Source organism: Pelophylax lessonae (genome assembly GCF_965119305.1).
Source record: "Pelophylax lessonae genome assembly, chromosome: 1".
NCBI classification, from domain to species: domain Eukaryota; kingdom Metazoa; phylum Chordata; class Amphibia; order Anura; family Ranidae; genus Pelophylax; species Pelophylax lessonae.
Genome location: NC_138768.1, coordinates 282,666,076 through 282,686,126, shown reverse-complemented (window position 1 = coordinate 282,686,126; position 20,051 = coordinate 282,666,076). Strand labels below are relative to the sequence as shown.

The 20,051-nt window shown below is 45.4% G+C and overlaps 1 protein-coding gene across 1 annotated transcript in view; it reads right to left on the bottom strand.

Annotated features, from left to right (window-relative positions):
- The window catches only part of CHEK2 (checkpoint kinase 2), a 126,234-nt gene that overhangs the window by 32,863 nt on the left and 73,320 nt on the right, over positions 1-20,051 (bottom strand). Inside the window, exons 9-10 of the mRNA XM_082253275.1 lie at positions 13,993-14,092; positions 10,336-10,422 (exon numbers count right to left, since the gene is read on the bottom strand). Of these exons, the coding sequence (XP_082109401.1) occupies positions 10,336-10,422; positions 13,993-14,092 (187 nt within the window). The remainder of the gene's footprint in view (positions 1-10,335; positions 10,423-13,992; positions 14,093-20,051) is intronic.

Below are 20,051 nucleotides of genomic sequence, written 5' to 3'. Positions count from 1 at the left end.
GGGGCCATTGGTTTCAGTTGCAAATAGCAAGCTCCTAAACATCACACCGCATGTGTAATAGTGCAAAAAACAGCCCAGTATGAATGCAGAAGCAGCTGATGGTGAAAGTATAAAGTACAGACAATATAAAAAAGAAAAGGCATTTTCCCAGAGGGGGATTGTGCATGGGTGCAATAGATGATGCCCATTCGTGCTATGTACAGCTTCGGCTTCCACGTGTACCTGTACCTTTGGCCATGTTCGCATGGCGGCGATCAGTTCACCACCTTTGGGATTACATGAGCCCCATGGCTTTTTTTCCTGCTATTGTGAAGCTGGATGGGGAAGGGCCCAACCAGTTTTCAGGCTATCCAGTTAGCCTTTGTCCATCAACAATGGGCAGGGTCCAACCAGTTTTCAGGCTATTTAGTCAGCCCCTGTCTATTAGTTATCCCAACAATCTATCAGGTGTGAGCGTGTTAGGTTTCCGGTGAGCATACCTCTTGGAATATTCTGGGAAGGGAGTACCTATTACCCAGGGAACCATGATATGTTCTAATAGCATTCACTTGGGTTTGGTTCTGTTTATTTTCCTCACTGTTCAGGTATTTATTTTGTATTACTGCACGGTATTTTATCACCATTTTTTGCACATCAATATGGCAATATTTCTTTCATGATGGGTTTCACAGCTTGGGATTCACTTACTAATGGGCAATTTGCTGGCCACTAACTTCACTTTTTCTTATAAATGGACACTTATTTGCCTCCTTTTTATAAGGTTCACTTATTTTATTGATTATATTTCTTTATTTAGGTTATCTACCCTAAGGCAGATGCTTAATGAGGTCCACATATCATCTATTGCACCCATGCACAATCCCACTCTGGGAAAAATTGGATTTTGTAAGAACTTACCGTAAAATCTGTAGAGTCCTTTGACAGACGCAGCTCTCAATGCTTCTTCACTATTGGATTATGCGCCATCTACAGGAGTAGACAAGGCAGTAAAAACTTTTCACTCGACACGCCTATAGGGGCTGTCCCTCAGGACAAAACCCCAGACACACTGTGCTCTCAAATCAGTTTAGTTGCAAGCAGTGAAAGAAGACACAACCAAACCCAATTTAGAGGGGCGGGAGCTGCGTCTGTCAAAGGACTCAGAGAAAAGGATTTTACGGTAAGTTCTTACAAAAATCCAATTTTCTCTATCGTCCTTTGACAGACGCAGCTCTCAATGCTTCTTCACTATTGGGACGTCCCAAAGCAGTGTATGCATGAGGGGTGGGGAAAACGCAACCAACTGTTAATGTACATCCAGAAAACCAAGTCTCTTTGTCAAACAGCAGCCCGCAAAACCTTGCGGCCAAAGCAAGCATCCGAGGATGCCAACAAATCAACCTTGTAGAATTTTGTAAAAGTGTGCACAGACGACCAAGTCGCCACTTTACACACCTGAGCCAACAGAAGCCTGATGGCAAAAAGCCCAAGAGGCCTCAGCGCTATAGTAGAATGCCCTCACAGGGAAAGGAGGAACCTGACCCCTTAATGAATAGGCCTGAACAATTGTCTGCCTGAAACATTTTGATATGGTCGCAGCAGACACAGCCGAACCCTTACGAGATCCCTCAGGAAGGACAAACAAGGAATCAGATGTCCGAAAAGACTCTGTGGCTGACAGGAAAACCCTGATCGCCTGAACCACATTCAGCGAATGCAAAGCAAATTCCTTGGGATGCTTGGGCTTAGCACAGAGCGAAGGCAAAACAATATCTTCATTGAGGTGGAAAGCAGACACCACCTTAGGGAGAAAAGATGGATTGGGTCGTAGAACAACCTTATCCCTATGAACGACCAATAAGGCGAACGGCAGGACAGAGCCGTCAACTCAAACACTCTGCGAGCAGAAGTGATAGCCACCCTAAAGGCAACCTTCTGAGACAACAAAGGCAGAGATATCTCCCTAAGATTTTCAAAGGAAGGCCGTTGAAGAATGGACAACACCAAATTCAGATCCCACGGCGGCAAAGGGGATCTCCTCGGCGGAGCCAGATGGCGCACCCCTTGAATAAAGGTGCGGATCAAGGAATTAGACGCCAGGGGGCATATGAAGTAAATAGCTATGGCTGACACCTGACCTTTAAATCGTACCTAAAGCCAAGCGTTGCTCAACTCCCATCTACAAGAATGATAAGACGACCCTCACCACCGAAAACGAGCAAGGATGCAACTTTTGCGACTCCCACCAGGCAATATGCATCTTCCAAGTACGATGATAACTCTTCCTGGAAGTAACCTTCCTAGCTCTCAACAAGGTAGGAATCAGAATCAGAGAGGCCTCTGACCCTCAACACCTGGCCTTCAACAGCCACGCCATTAAAACCAGCGACCATAAAGCAGGATGGAAGATCGGCCCTTGAGACAACAGATCCTCTCTCAGAGGCAGCCGCCAGGGAGGCTTGACGACCATCTTTACCAGGTCTGCATACCACAACCGGCGAGCCCAGTCTGGGGCTACCAGAGTTAACTGGCACCTTTTCCACCGCCAACCTGCGGAGGAACCTCGACAACAGCTGTATCGGTGGAAAGGCATAAATCAGCCGATATCGACTCCAAGGAACCACCAATGCGCCTGCGGAAACAGCCAGAGGGTCTTGAGCCCTGGCCACGAACCTCTTTACCTTCTTGTTCAGACGAGACGCAAACAGAGCCGCCTCCAGAGTACCCCACTGGGCACACAGAAGATGAAAAATCTCTGGATGCAGGGACCATTCCCCGATCCAGAACGAATTAGTTCTCCACTCCTGGAATGTGAACTGCGGAGAGAGCTGGAGCATGTTCCCAGGCCCAAGTCAGAATCTCAGCCACCTCCTGGGCCCTCTTGGTGCCCCCTTGATGAGTGATGTAAGCCACAGCCGTGGCATTGACGTATTGTACCCGAACCAGAAAACCGTGCAGCCGAGTCGTCCAGTGGAGCAGGCAGAGCTTGATTGCCCTGAGCTCCAGGACAATTTTCGTCATTGGAGGATGCCTCCGTTGATTAGATTCCCCTGGCACAGAGACTGTTCAGCACTCCACTCCACCCCGGCCCAACAGGCTGGCATCTGTGGTGACCACTGTACACAACAGTGGTAGAAAAGACTTGCCCTGGCCCAGAGCGGGCAACAGAAGCCACCACGAGAGCTCTAACCTCGTGGACCGGTGCAGACATACCATACTGTCTAAGGACTGTGGATCCTTAGTCCACTTGACAAGAATCTCTTTCTGTAGAGGTCTTGTATGAAATTGAGCAAATGGGACCGCCTCAAAGGTCAACACAATCCGCCCCAAAGCCTGCATGCAAGTCCACAGGGAGGAGAAAGGTTGTAAACGGCGCTACCTTGTGCAAATAAATAATTAGATAGTAATAAAGTGCAATCTCTTATAATCAATAATAAATGAGAGGGTGTGTCCCATAAAACCGAAAGGATTAAAAAATTATATATACTGTGTATCAAGTGGGTACAAGTAAAATATCCTGGTGTGTGATGGATAAAACCCAGAAAGTGCTGAAGTGCAATAAATAAATAACATAGACAGTGTTTTTATTGTGATATACAAGTAATTAAATCGTCCACTGTGGAAATAAAATAATCAAATATTGGTGAATATTCCTGGCACTGTTACTGTCAAAAGTGCAACATGCCAGTAAAAACCATATAAGTGAAGAAAAGGTGAAGTCAGGGAATAATCCCGTGTGAATAAATAGACCAAAAATAAAATGAGAAATCAGCTGCAATCACCTGTGTGACCACTAGGTGTCGCGCTGTATATACAACCTGCCCTAAGCGAATGTTAGGCAAGATGGATCTTCAAAGGTCCCCCTCCACAATCAGCCAAGCACCGATTGACGAGTTTCCATATGGGGAGAAAGAAAGGGGGAGCCTCGTGAAGTATCAATCATAAACTGAAGAAAAAGAACGTAGCATCCACTCACTATGAGATGCCGTGGTAGCTGCCTCGCATCAGTTGCAATCGCCGGGAAGCTTCCGCGTTCCACGGCGGTGGAGTCTCAAACCGGAAGTGACGCTGTGACGCAATGGACCTGCCCATTGCGTCACAGCGTCACTTCCGGTTTGAGACTCCACCGCCGTGGAACGCGGAAGCTTCCCGGCGATTGCAACTGATGCGAGGCAGCTACCACGGCTTCTCATAGTGAGTGGATGCTACGTTCTTTTTCTTCAGTTTATGATTGATACTTCACGAGGCTCCCCCTTTCTTTCTCCCCATATGGAAACTCGCCAATCGGTGCTTGGCTGATTGTGGAGGGGGACCTTTGAAGATCCATCTTGCCTAACATTCGCTTAGGGCAGGTTGTATATACAGCGCGACACCTAGTGGTCACACAGGTGATTGCAGCTGATTTCTCATTTTATTTTTGGTCTATTTATTCACACGGGATTATTCCCTGACTTCACCTTTCTTCACTTATATGGTTTTTACTGGCATGTTGCACTTTTGACAGTAACAGTGCCAGGAATATTCACCAATATTTGATTATTTTATTTCCACAGTGGACGATTTAATTACTTGTATATCACAATAAAAACACTGTCTATGTTATTTATTTATTGCACTTCAGCACTTTCTGGGTTTTATCCATCACACACCAGGATATTTTACTTGTACCCACTTGATACACAGTATATATAATTTTTTAATCCTTTCGGTTTTATGGGACACACCCTCTCATTTATTATTGATTATAAGAGATTGCACTTTATTACTATCTAATTATTTATTTGCACAAGGTAGCGCCGTTTACAACCTTTCTCTGCACTCCACATATATCTTGACCCCTTTTGGGGTTTGGTTGTTGGCCGCTTACACCTGTTATTCCTTCACGCCTCACCGCACACTCCATAGCGCCGGTCAATTTTTGCTTTTACACAGGGAGGAGAGATCGTTGTCCATCAGCAACCAGATCTCACTTTGCAACATCTGAAGTATGTCCCCAGGGAGAAAGACCATCGCCAGAAGAGTTCAAAATCATACCCAGGTAATTCAATCGCACCGACGGAGTCAGCGCAGACATTTCGAAGTAGATAGTCCACCCGAACTCCTGAAGGGTCTGAACTGTGATTGACAGGTCGCCCAACAGGGTTGGGTGAGAACTTGCTCTTGACAGGAGATCGTCCAGATATCCGAGGATCGCAATCCCCTTTTTGTGGAGCAAAGCCAACACTGGGGCCAAAACCTTGGTGAAGACTCTGGGAGTGGAGGCTAGACCAAAGGGTAATGCCACAAATTGAAAGTGCTCCTCCGCCACTGCGAAACAGAGATACCGTTGATGACCCCCGTATATAGGGATGTGCACATACGCATCTTTGATATCGATGGAGGCCTTTCTGGGCACCGTGAACAGGTTTGATTAAAAAACCTCAAAGCCTTTCCTGCCAAGGAACCGGCACAATTACTCCCTGTGCAAGGAAATCCTACACTGCCTTCCTAAGATCCTTCAAGCGAGCCAGAGACAGACGGAGAGACAGAGAAACAATCTGCCTGCTGGACAAGACCGAAATTCGATCTCGTACCCTGAACGAATTAGTTCTTGAACCCATTTGACCTGAATCAGACGTCCAGGTTTCCTGAAAGTAACGCAGATATCGGGTGAGGGTGCCCCTTCATGCAGAAGAGGATTTGTACGCCGAACCGGACCGGCTAGTCTTGGGTTTACCCTACCAAGCCTTCTTGCTTCCTCCAGAGGCTCTGAATGGTTAATCTTTTTTTTGCGCCCTTGAGGCACGAAAAAAACGCCTGTGAGCCGAGAAAGAGGGTCCCCTCTTGTTGCGAGGTGCCTTGCCTTTGGAGGAATGGGGTAACAGAGTACCCATAACCCCCCCGTTAAGACCGTGATTAACTCAGCCAAGAAGTCCTCAAGCAGGCGTTCACCCAAAAAATGGGAGATTTAGTAAGACCGTCTTGGAAGCCTGATCCACCGACCAGCTCCGCAGCCACACCTAGTGGCGCACGGCAATCCCCACCGCTGACACTCTGGCAACCACAGGAGCCACGTACAGGGCCGCAGCACACCGATACACCAGGGCCTGGGCTATCTGGTCTGTGAGCTCAATCAGAGTCGGGGGAACTGTCTCAGAGTTCAAGACACCCCTAGGCACTGTAACCCATGCTGTAGCCGTCTGAGAAACCAGGACGGACACGAATACAGGATTAAGTATCGAGCCCGCCAGCAAATGCAGGTGGCGGGAAAGGGATTCCACCAAACTGTCCACCGGATCCGTAAACACCGGGGAGTCTTCCACAGATACCACAGTAGATGTGTTCACATGGAAACAGGTTGATCCACCTTAGGCGAAAATGTCCAGCGATTTGAGACTGAGACAGCAATGGGATAACGGCGTTTAAAGTGCTTTGGCACCATGGTATGTGTGTAGTACGCTGCCATTGCTCATTCACAATATCGTGAAAGACTTTGGGACAAGGGAACCCCTGACCTGTCTTCTGGGCTTTGTGGGAGCCAAAAAAAAAAAAAAACTACCAGCTGTCCTCACCATGTGGGCTTATCATCCATGTGCAACGTTTCCCTTACTGAACGAATCAGTGCTGCCACCCTAGTGTGTTCCCGCACTGCAGCCAAGGAGGACATATCCTCCTGACCATCTGCGCGGACAGGGAACCCTCAGGGATAGGATAGTCTATGGCGACCATGTCAAGCTCTGATAAGAGGACTGAGAAGGCAGTGGCCGATTTGGGTAGCGACTTGTATTCATCACAAAGTCCCCCCTGCACGCCAGAAGTTTCAAAGCTGCAGACAGAGATACGAGAGACTGCAATCCGGCACGCGTCTAATAAAGTCTGAGGGGGAATTTTCACCTTGGGACTCCATTTTGCCAGATTTAAAAAAAGAGTGCACTGCCCCTTTAAATTGCGGTCCACACCGCTTTACCTTACTATATCCGGAGTCCCCCTTTAAAGCTGACAAGAGCAAAAGCATGCCCAAGGAATGCCCAAAGGACCAACACCCCTTACTTTGCCAGCGCTGAGAAGGAAGCCACTCTGCAGTCAATTTCCAGCATAGGAAAAACGTCTGACAGGAAGTGACCTAGCGTCACTAGAGGGCAAACCCTGCCTGTGTAGCCTCGGGCTATAGTAAAATGGTGCCCATAGTAAAGTATAGGAAGCTAAGGGAAAATGGCCGATGCCCTTATACACAAGCCAATGCCCACACCTAAAATGGCGGACAAAAACGGCGCCTATGCGCTCAGGAACCCAGGCATGAAGGCCACCGTGGGAATCCACCTACAGGGACCCCCCCAGGACAAGGTAACACCTGGAAAAATCCCCCCCCCCTCCCCAGGCGTCAGACGCAGAACTTTAGCGCCCCCAGCGGGAGCGGGGAGGGCAGGGCCTTTCCTGATAGGCCAGGGGGATCTTTCAGAGAAACACAGCCCTGTTATCCCCAGGAATGGGCCCACATCTCCCCCTCAGAGGTCTGTATCAGGGACACGGGGGGCGTTGCATCACTCACCATACCATGGACCGGGTGGGCTCCGCTCCGACACAGCTCGCCTTCCACCCTGAGTGGGGTTGCTGTCAGCCAAAAAGGGGTACCCTGCGACTCAGGGCGTTCCAGGTCGATGCGTCCCGATGAGGTATCCGCTCACAGGCTCGTCCCCATCCACCGGGGCTCCGTCGTGGTGAGGCCTGGGCGGACCGCAACCTGCTCACGCTCGTTAGCCAGGCAGGGAGCCCGTAAGGCTCTAGATTATCCAATGCGAAACCTCAGCCCGGCTGACGCTTGTAGTTCCCCAGGAGGATCCCCCTGACACTAGCTAGCGATCGTGAATAAAGAGAAATAAACATAAACAGTCTTAAGAATAAAAATAAAAACTGAGACCAGAGTCCCAGCGGGAAACCCAGGTCCTACTCCTTAACTAGGAAGCAAGTAACTGATTTGAGAGCAGAGTGTGTCTGGGGTTATGTTGTGAGGGACAGCCCCTATAGGCATGTCAAGTGAAAAGTTTTCACTGCCTAGTCTACTCCTGTAGATGGCGCATAACCCAATAGTGAAGAAGCATTGAGAGTTGCGTCTGTCAAAGGACGATAGAGAAATGCCTTTTCTTTTTTTATACTGTCTGTACTGTATACTTTCACCATCAGCCACTTCTGTGTTCATACTGGGCTGGTTTTTTTGCACTGTTACCCATGAGGTGTGATGTTTAGGAGCTTGCTATTTGCAACTGGGACCAATGGCCCCCTCATTGAGCTTTACGGTTGTTGTTTTACAACTTTTAGTATTTGTACACCCCTGACCATCACGACACCTTCTTGGATGTTTGACTGTCTGGCTGGTCCCCTCCCCTCCACAGCCCCTAGTGAGAACTACATGGACCTTTTGAGTTTTGGTTTTCCCTCTCCCATTTTTGCCTGCTTCCTCCCCCCCCCCGTGTTTTTGTTCCCTTCCCCTCTCCCCCCCCCCCTTTTTTTCTTCCTTATCCTTCCTTTCTGCTCTAATGCCCAACAATGCCCCTAATTTCAGGCATCTATATATGTATCTCCTGAGGAAGCGAGCATTGATTTGCGAAACGCATAGAGAAATTTATCATATATACATTTACATCTTGGATTGCTAGTCATGTAACTATGGAAACCCATGCATATATGTATTTACTTATGTCTACCAAAATTAGTTTTAAATTGTATGTACCAAAGTGTTTAAATACTCAATACATTTTATACCTCGTGGTTTGTGTCTCACAAAGCCCCTTTGGCATTCTTCTTCATTGTATTTATAGATATCAGGACTGGGACACTCTCATGGCCCCTCACATGCCAGTTCTCCTCTGTAGAAAGTCTTAGATCTTTGAGTTCAGCTCATGAAAAATGGGAGCAAAAACAAAAAAGTGTTGCATTTATATTTTTATCAATTAACAAACTAGAGAGTGAATGAACAGAAGAGAAATCCAAATCAAATATTTGGCATGACCACCCTTTGCCTTTAAAACTGCATCAATCTTTCTAGGTATACTTACACACAGTTTTTGAAAAAGCTCAGCAGGTAGGTTGCTCCACATATCTATAGGCAGATACTTATCCATCATGCCATACAATCAGGGAGGTATGTGACTGGTTCCAAATTAGATATGTGCTTAGTTCTATAAGATGTTTAGAACAAAATATCTGTCGGGTTCCTACAAAACCTTTTTGTGCAAGTATACCTAGAAGAATTTATGCTGATTTGAAGGCAAAAAAGAGTGGTCACACCAAGTATTGAGTTGATTTGGATTTCTCTTCTGTTTATTTTAATCAATTTAAAAAAAAATGGAAAATAAATTATTAAAACTATTTCTAAAAGCATTCTTAATTTACAGCATTGTTTCACACCTGCCTAAAACATTTGCACAGTACTGTATATCAGTATACAATAGGATTATGTATACCTTCAAACACATAGAATATGGAATTACATGCAACAGAACAGCCTTGCCCATTTGCAAAACCTAAAGTATCAAATCAGCTGCAGAGCTGATCTGTGGCACTAACCTTTCTTAAATGTTGCACAGGCTCCCTTGTACTGAAATTGCTTACTCTGATTTCACTGCACACTGTATGCTTCTCACAGTGTGTATTAGATGCTGCAGCAAGTCAGATAGTGCCTGCCTCATTTCCTGGCTGAAGGAAGTCCAGCATGACCTTGACCTTTCATTTCTAGCCTGACTATCCCTGGCCTGCCCCTTTTATTCTCTGTATTTCAGTGAGAAGCTTGAAATTACATTTGGGTGTTATTTAGGGCAGTCATCCTGCAAAGTCACTCTGCCTGGGAATACCCAATTCTCCAGGCTGACATTCAGCCATTTTAATATTTGCATAATTCCTTTCAAAAGCAAGCCCAAAGTTTGTGTCAGGGCTGAGGGCTCTTGAGAGTATCGAGGAAGGGTTAAGTTAGGCTTTCAGGAATGTACAGTACCCTGCTGGCGTCTCCCACCAGCCATGATCTGCCTGCATTGCACATAGAAGCTCATAGACCCAGGTGATGTTACTGAGTCTAAAATAAGGTATGTAATTAAAAAGAAAAAGGTTTAAAACCTTAGCATGTAGATGAGGGGAGAAGGTAAAACTAGGTAGTGCAAATTGTAAGCAAATTAAACTTCAGCTTTAAAAGCTTTGATTGGCAGTGTAGAGTGCATTTGTTTGTCGCCTGAATATAGAAAACTAGGAGGTGTATGCCAGATTTAAGAAGACTGTATTACTGTCTCCATGGGAGAGAACTGAAAACCAACTGACTGGTTGCCATGAGCAATACATTTTATTTCTGTCTTCTATGTTACCACAAGAAATATAGTTAATAATGCTCACCTTTATACAGCATTCTTCATTAGTGGAGGATAGCAGTACATTTTCAAGCTTTAGATCTCTATGTATGACTCCATTGTCATGAAGGTACTAAAAAAATAAGACAGGTTAAACTTTCTACTGTGTAAAAATGTTTCTGTATATGTATACTTCTAATAGGAAATTACTATTGGACTTTCACATTATGTAAATGATTTTTTTTTTTTACTAGATTTAACATTAAATTAGAAATTAATCTACCGTATTTAGAAATTAATCTACCGTATTTAATCGGCGTATAACACGCACTTTTTCCTCCTGAAAACGGAGGAAAAAGTAACAGTGTGTGTTATACGCCGATATAAAATAAAAAAGTCCAGGAAGCAGCGCCGAGAGGTAGAAGGGGGCGGGTGGCACCGAGGAGAAGGAAGGATGCGCTGTCATCGGAAGTCCCTCCTCCTATGCCGACGTCTATCATAGGCGCCGGGACTTCCGATGACAGCGCGTCCTTCCTTCTCCTCGGCGCCGACCGCCCCCTTCTACCTCTCAGCGCCGCTTCCTGGACTTTTTTAAAAGTGATTCGGATAGTGTCACTGGCGCTGGCGAGGCTGCAATTATGGGCACTGACGAGGCTGCAATTATGGGCACTGCGCTAGCGAGGCTGCAATTATGGGCAATGGCGCTGGCGAGGCTGCAATTATGGGCACTGCACTGGTGAGGCTGCATTTAAGGACACTGTGCTGGCGAGGCTGCATTCGTGGGCACTGCGCTGATGAGGCTGCATTCGTGGGCACTGCGCTGATGAGGCTGCATTCGCGGGCACTGCGCTGATGAGGCTGCATTCGCGGGCACTGCGCTGATGAGGCTGCATTCGCGGGCACTGGTGAGACTACATTTGATTAAACAAAAATGTTCTGAGTTCAAAGCTGTTTATTTTAAATTTCAGCTTTTTTGCTGAAATTTCTCCCCTAAAATTTAGGTGCGTGTTATACGCCAGCGCTTGTTATACACCAATAAATACGGTAATTATTATAAATTTAATAAAATAATATTAACTAATTATATTATTTTGTTTAGATTTACAATAAAAAAATAAATCAATTCTGCCATCAACACTGTCCAGATAGAACAGGAAATTTTCATGCACAGCACTCTGGTTGAAGCAAACTGTGGTATAAAAAGAACATTACAGAACCTAAACAATTAAAAGGATCTCATCTCTGGTGATAAATAAACTAAGGGCTCTTTCACACGGGCTTTCCGTGTGAGAGCTCCGCTGCGGTCCTTTTTTTTTTTTTTTCACGGAGCGGATGACATTTCTGTCATCCGCTCCGTAGGTCCGCATATCATCCCATCCGTTTGCGGATGATATGCGGACCTAATGTAAGTCTATGGGGATTGCGGATGTCAGCGGATGACACCGCTGACATCCGATTTTCCTTCCTTTCCGTTTTTTGAACGGAACAAAAATAGGGTTCTGTTCCGTTCGAAAAAACGGAACAGAACTGAAAGGAAGGAAATCGGATGTCAGCGGATGGTATTCCGCTGACATCCGCAATGCCATAGACTTACATTATGTCCGCAAATCATCCGCAAAAAAATAGGATGATTTGCGGACATACGGAAAGCCCGTGTGAAAGAGCCCTTATGCAGTCATAAGGTAGCATGACTCGATTTAATTTTCAAGGTTTTTATAGCATGCTATTTAACCTATATGAAACAGCACCCACTGCTGCTGACCTGCTTCACTTCAAATATAATTACCTTTTCCATATTCATTTTTAAGCTACAGCATATCTAAACCCTATATGTTAAAGAAATATACCATACCATTTTTATTGATTGCACTTTCTGAATTACTATCCCCCTTGAAGCTTGACATAAATCAATCAGCAAAAATCTTCTCCCAGCACTTCAATAAGAGGGTGACATTGTTGCCTTTCTATGGTTAACATGAAGAAGAAGTGTTGTCACCCTTATAAGTGTATAATCCTTTCAGTGTGAGTGTGTGTTTATTTTTCTTGTTATGTAAATGGAATGGAAATGGAATTATAACATGTGATGGGCTAACTATACTTGTACCATATATATTGTGTAATTTGTATATTTATTATAGTTGTTTGTAGCCCAGTAATTTTATTTAATTGGTCCCTTTCCTTACTCTAGCTCTACCCACAGACAATAAATCAACATCTGCAGAATTGGACAAATATGAGCTTTCAACTTGTTAAACAAAGGCCATATATGGATCAAGCATATTATTTGCTAAATACAGTACCATTAAAAGTCCCAAATAGTCCCTTTGTGGTCTACTATTGCTACTTACCTCACTCTGCATCTGCCTTTTTGTGGGGCAGCTCACGGACCACATACCAATACTTGCACATATATATTATATATATATATATATATATATATATATATACACACACACACTATATATACAGTGGGGATCGAAAGTTTGGGCACCCCAGGTAAAAATTTGTATTTATGTGCATAAAGAAGCCAAGGAAAGATGGAAAATCTCCAAAAGGCATCAAATTACAGATTAGACATTCTTATAATATGTCAACAAAAGTTAGATTTTATTTCCATCATTTACACTTTCAAAGTTACAGAAAACAAAAAAAATGGCATCTGCAAAAGTTTGGGCACCCTGCAGAGTTAATATCTTGTACTGCCCCCTTTGGCAAGTATCACAGCTTGTAAACGCTTTTCGTAGCCAGCCAAGAGTCTTTCAATCCTTGTTTGAGGTATCTTTGCCCATTCTTCCTTACAACAGTCTTCCAGTTCTTTGAGATTTCTGGGCTGTCTGTCACGCACTGCTCTTTTAAGGTCTATCCATAGATTTTCAATTATGTTGAGGTCAGGAGATTGTGAAGGCCATCTCCTGACCTCAACAGGCGTTATTTCCATACACTGCCTTTTATGGGGTGAATGGGTAGGGGTACAGTGTACCCCAATACCCATTCACATAGGGAGGGGGTCCGGGATCTGAGGGGCCCCCTTGTTAAAGGGGGCTTCCAGATTCCAATGAGCCCCCTGCCCGCAGACCCCCACAATCACCGGCCAGGGTTTTGGGGATGAGGCCCTTGTCCTCATCAACATGGGGGCAAGGTGCTTTGAGGTGGGGGGTACAGAGCTCCCCCTGCCCCAAAGCACCCACACCCCCCATGTTGAGGGCATGTGGCCTGGTATGGTCCAGGGGGGGGTGGGGCTGCTTGCTCGTCCCCTCCCCTTTCCTGGCCTGCCGGGCTGCATGCTCGGATAAGGGTCTGGTATGGATTTTGGGGGGGACCCCCACGCCGTTTTGTCGTGGAGTTCCCCTTCAAGATTCTCACAGCGCAAGTCGCGCCGCAAATCGGATCATCCTGATCCGACTTGCGGTGCGACTTCCATTCAAATCAACAGGCTTACATGGGGAACCATTGATTTTGAATGGAGGCAGAAAAAACGCTGCTAAAAGCGACGTGGCCAAATGTGCAATAACGCAAATGGAAAAAGCTACTAAAAGCACGTTTTTACAGCTGCTTTTTCCTGGCGTCAAGAAACAGCTTTGGAGCTCGTTTTTTTTACGCCCTGTGTGCATGGAGCCTAATCAGTTTTGTAGCTTTAAGCATAAAAAAAGTTCACCGTAATAATTGTAACACTTTTGCATAACGTAATTACATTTGATGTTACCTGAACAGCCAGCAGCATCTGATAAAAATACAGTTTTGCAGTTGATTCTTTAAGACCAGATGTTGCTAATACCCTGTCAAATAATTCTCCTCCTTCCATTCTGAAAAAAAAAAAAAAAAAAAAAAAAAAAAAGCAGATCACCAGATTACTACAATATCTAAAGCAAAGAAGCACAAAGAAGCACAAAGAGAACATTAAATTGTATGTAACCACAACATTTCATATTGCTGAAATGTGACTGTGCTTCCATGTACTAAAACACATCCTGTTCTCTTTTTCCTATGTGTGAAATTCCTGGGACCCTACCTGTCCCCCTGCTTTCCTACTTCAAATTAACCACGCTGGGTATGGAAGCTCATCTATTCCAGTGTGGCCAGTTTTCTGGCTTTGCTGGGGCACAGCCTGCCTGTCCTTCATTCATTCAGACTTGTGCTAACATGCCCCCCTGTACAGCTAATCACTGGTAAGATCGGTGTGCTGCTGTTTCTCTGCATCCTATTGACATGCCCTCCTCCCTGCAGTCTCCCTACCTCTTTAAGGCCCTTCTGAAGCTGTGATCAGAGATCATGTGATGTAAGTGAAAAAAAAAGAAAAGAATATATCTGCATTTACATATACAGTACACACAAATGTTTTGTCTGGCATTTGTTTTTTCAACTGAACGGGTGTTTTACAAGGTGAGGTTTCACATATACTTTGAGGTCAACGGCTTTGCAAAACCAATAAACAGAACCAGGATATGCTGGTTTGCTTGGAAGAGAAGTAAAGCTGAATGGTGAATGTGTCTTGCATGTTGTGCTCAGAATAGTCTGAATTACAATAGTTAAGTGGTTTATATAGTTTTTTTTTTTTAACTTAAAAATAGAATGTTTTTAGTAAGGCGTAAGAAACATGCCCTGCACCAAAGTCACACAGCTTGTCTTTGATGATCATTTTTGGGTAGATGAAGCCTGTTATATGGCTGAAGGGGTCAGTTCTTAGAAACAGACTCTAAATGAGCAGGATAATTAGTGATGCAGAACATTTTTTAGAGATGATAAAAAGCCCAAAGATAGGAGGATATAAAATATGCACAGATGCACACAGATCGGCTAAAGAAGGAAGAAGGGCCCAACAACAAAGAAAGAATTTAAAGTAAGCTAATGATCATTTGAGTAACAATAAAATCAGTATATTTAATTATATAGAAAATGTCTGTTGTAGGGAAAAACAAAACAAAACAAAAAAGAGCTTTACCATATGTAGCACCCTACAAAGTTGGTGCTAGGCAAAGTATAGTGGACCCTGGCTACCTAACAGCAGGGCCATAATTTTCAGCTGGGCTGTCATGTCTCCCAGGTGTGGCTGTTGAGACTGGGGAATCTCCCCACTGTGCTCCTGAGAGGGCTCTCATTGGACAGTGGAGGAAACCCAATCAATGGCACATTCAGACCTGTATCTACCCCAGAAAGGCAGATTCCGCCGCACAGGATTCTGGGAGAGGGTATAAGTTTGAGGGAGTGCATGACGCAGCATCTTTGGCGGGAAGCAGAGTTCCAGGAGGGAGAGTACGGCTGTCTCTCCTCTTGTCAGACGGATCGGGTGTCCCAGGCAGCTTGCCTGAGGGGACAGAGAGCTGAGCTGCAGAGAGGATCCGGAGTGCCGAGGACCAGCTGAGTAGAGGGGGTCCAGTTACAGGAAAGCTTTCCCAGTTGGTGAGTATTGCAAACTACCCATTGAGGGTCTGCCTAGCTGAGAGGGGACCGCTCCGGTGAAGGTCCAGGGGATCCAGGAGCTAGCTAGCGGTAAAGGTGGTGCCTAGTGAGAGGACCCTGAAGTTCAGAAGGGGTGCCTAGTGAGAGGACCCTGAAGTGTAGAGAGGGTGCCTAGTGAGAGGACCCTGAAGTATAGAGGGGGTGCCTAGTGAGAGGACCCTGAAGTGTAAAAGGGGGCGCCAGCGGTTGGGCCCTGAAGAGCTAAAGTGTACAGTGTGCAGAGTGCAGTGTTGAGAGTAGCAGCAGAACAAGCAGTTACAGAGAGCTACCTCAGTCAGGAAGGACTGGAGAGAGCTGTATGCAGAACTTTTGAGCTAACCAGAGTATCAAGAATCAGTTCGTAGTATAGTCCAGGACTTGTTGAGCTAACAAGAGTGTCAAAAGTCAAGTTCAAGTACAGTTCAGCAAGTCAGCATTTTTCGAACGCCAACAAGCGTTGGTCGGCATGCAGCCGGCGTCAAGACAGCGCCGAAAGGCATTTTTCTGCAAAGTGTCCCATTTGTACCTAGTTGAGCCAGAGGAGTATCCCACTCATTCCCTTCTCCCATCCCCATTATCAAATAAACAAAACAAACCAAAGATGCAGGAATGGTCATTGTCTCCAAATCTCACACTTAGGTATTCAGTCTAAATGGGCTGAAGGTATCACCGGTAACAATGGCAGACCTACATCAGGCCCAATGCCTGGAAAACCTGCTACACATATAACTCTACGTTGGCCATAATGTAGCAGTTTAGTGGGGCATCCACTTTATCGGAGGGACTGGAAGCACAACTTTTCTCCAAACCCAACAAGCAATATCTAACGTATAGACTTCTTTAAAAAAATGTGGGAGAAATAAAAACAGTTGCAAAAAGTACTAGGTTATTCTAGTTATAGCCTGATCTGGAACAATCACACTTGTCCAGAACTTCTTAAGCTACAGCATGCTGCCAAGTGGTGTGCAATGGGAGTGACATCTTAAACATATTTTTGACAATGGTGCACTATTATCATTTCCTCAATTACAGACTAGATTTGTTATTCCCTCGACTATGCTATTCTTCTATATGCAGTTGAAACAAGCTATAATAGCCCAGAGTTCTATGGAGAAACTAGAATTCCCGCCCACTCCAGACTTCTCTCTTATGCAAAAATCTAGCTCCACTAAAGGCTTTATCTCGGTTATGTTACCCTTTTGGGAGTGTACTTGGAGAGGTTTCCTAGTTCAGATTGTGATAAATGGGAAAAGGCTGTTGGAGACATACCAGGGGATCGATTGGAAGAGGCCCTAGAAACTGTTTGATCGTGTTCATTGAGTATCTCACAAAGAATGTCCCAGCTTTACATACTTCTTAGGGCTCACCGTACCCTGCTCAGGCTCTATTCCCCAAAATGTTTATGTACTAGGTGTGAAAGGGATTTGACTTGATTCATTCGCTATGGAGATGTCCAAAGCTCTACTTCTATTGGGGTACAGTAGTTGCAACGACTAATAAAGCACTGCATGTTTCAATTCCAATGGAATCTAAACACTGTGTTTTGGGTATCCTTGATATTGTTATTCAGGATACGTTTTTGAGAAAAGCAAAGCGGCAACTTGGGCATTATTTCAGGCCCGTAGACTTACACATTTACACTGGATCTCATCTGACCCCCCTACATCTAAAATGTGGCTTGACCAGATGGGCAACATGTTGCGATTTAAAAAACATATAGGTCAGCACAGGGGCATCCCATTTTAATTCAAGGAGGTGTGGGGAAGCTGGTTGGCTACTCCAGGTTGATCTCCAACTAACTCAATAATGGAGAGAATACTCCTGATGCCTCCCTTCTAAGGGGGGCACTTTTACATTGGCAGAGGCATCTGCCTCTCTCATTTTCATGTCTAGGTTGTGGGTGACAATGTTGGGGGACTATTAGTGGTGGTTTGGTAACTCCGGTATAATTTCAATGTTACTTGTTATTCTTATTTGCTATGTACTGATTGGTAGTATTTGCATTATTTTGACTGTACTGGCTGTTTGTATTTGGAAGTGACATGCTAATAAAAAAATTGGATTTTTGTCTTACCGTAAAATCCTTTTCTCTGAAGTTCATTGACAGACACAGTCTCTGTTCTTCATAACAGTAGGGTTATACTGCCCCCTACAGTAGGACATAGGCAGAAAAAAAGTTCTGGCTACGCCGATGGGTATTTCCAGTAGGTATACTCCCCCTCTCTGCTATAGGATGTCAGTTTTGTAACAAAGCAGTGTCAGAGAAAATAATAACAACCCAACTCAAAAAATAGAGGGGCGGGTAATGCGTCCGTCAATGAACTTCAGAGAAAAGGATTTTACAGTAAGAAAAAAATCCAATTTTCTTTATCGTTCATTGACTGACGCAGTCTCTGTTCTTCATAACAGTAGGGACGTCCCCAAGCAGTGCCATAAAAATGAGGGGTGGGAACAGCAGAAAATTCCCCAAGGCTGAACCATAGCCAACCAAGAAACATAGGACTCATCAGAACAACAAGATGAGACCCACCTGAAAAAAAAAAAAAAACATTAAAACACCCTCAAGGGAGAAAAACCTTAAACAGCAGCCTGCAAAACTTTGCGGCCAGAGGAGGCATCTGCAGATGCCAGCACGTCCACCTTGTAGAACTTTGTGATGGTATGAACAGATGACCATGTAGCCGCCTTGCAAACCTGAACCACAGATGCCTGATGGCGAAAGGCCCAGGAAGCACTAAGCGCCCGAGTAGAGTGTGCCCTAACAGGGAAAGGTGGAACCTGACCCTTAATTGAATAAGCCTGTACAACTGTCTGTCCAATCCATCTGGAAATAGTCCCAGCAGATGCAGGCAGACCTTTCTTTTGTCCATCCATGAGCACAAAGAGCGAATCTGACTTTCGAAAAGACTCAGTAGTCGCCAAGTACACCTTTAATCCACAAACCACATCCAAAGTATGCAGTGCAAATACCTTAGGATTTTTAGGTTTAGGTCTCAAGGAGAGTAGCACAATATCCTCATTTAAGTGGAAACTGGAAACCACCTCCGGAAGGAAGGACGGATCCGGACTAAGCACCACTTTATTCCTGTGAACCACCACATAGGGAGAACGACAGGACAACGCCGACAGTTCCGACACCCTGCATGCAGAAGTAATAGCCACCAAAAAGGCCACTTTCTGGGATAAGGTAAGCAGGGGAATCTCCCGAATATTTTAAAAAGGAGGTTTCTGGAGAACCAACCGCACCAAATTAAGGTCCCAAGGTGGCCGCATCGGAGGTGCCAAGTGTCGCACCTCCTGGATAAAGTTACGTACCAGGGAACTGGTGGTTAATGGCCTTTGGAAGAAAATTGCCAGGGTTGAGACCTGACCTTTTATAGTACTCAAGACCAATTTTTGATCAACTCCCCATTGAAGGAAAGCCAAGATCTGAGCCACCGAGTAAGAGCGAGGGGGAACCCCAAGAGACTTACACCACGAAATATACGACTTACACGTACGATGATAGATATTTCTAGAAGTCACTTTTCGCGCTTTATGCAGAGTGGGGATCACTGAAGCAAACAATCCCCTGTCCTTCAGCACCTGGCTTTCAACATCCAAGCCGTCAAAGCCAGCGACTGTAAAGCAGGATAGAAGATTGGCCTTTGAGACAGTAGATCCTCCCTGAGAGGAAGTCTCCAAGGAATGTCTGCAACTAGCCTGACCAGGTCAGCGTACCAAGCTCGGCGAGGCCAGTTTGGAGCCACAAGGATGATCGGAATCCCTTCTGCCTCGATACTGCGAAGAAGTTTTGGCAGCAACTTGAGGGGGAAAGGCATACACCAGCTGATACTGACCCCACGGAGCCACCAGCGCGTCTGCCAGAGGGTCCCGAGAGCAGGCCACAAACGTGCACTTTCCTGTTGATCCGAGACGCCAACAAATCTACTTATGGAGTGTCCCAACGAAGGCACAACTGCTGGAACAACTCTGGATGGAGAGACCATTCCCCCTTATCCAAAGTCTGCCGACTGAGGTAATCCGCCAGCCAGTTTTCCACTCCTGGAATGTGAACAGCAGAGAAACAAAGCGTTCCGCCCATCAAAGGATGCCTGCCCCCTCCAGGGCTGCAAGGACACTTCTGGTGCCCCCTTGGTGATAGATCAAAGCCACGTTGTTGGCATTGTCTGATTGAATGCGCACTGGACAGCCCTGAAGGTACTCCGTCCAGTGGACTAGGCAAAGCCTGATCGCTCTCAGCTCCAGAACATTAATCGGTAACCTGGATTATTCCAGGGACCAGACCCCTTGAGCAGAAAGCTTGCCGAGAACACCTTCCCACCC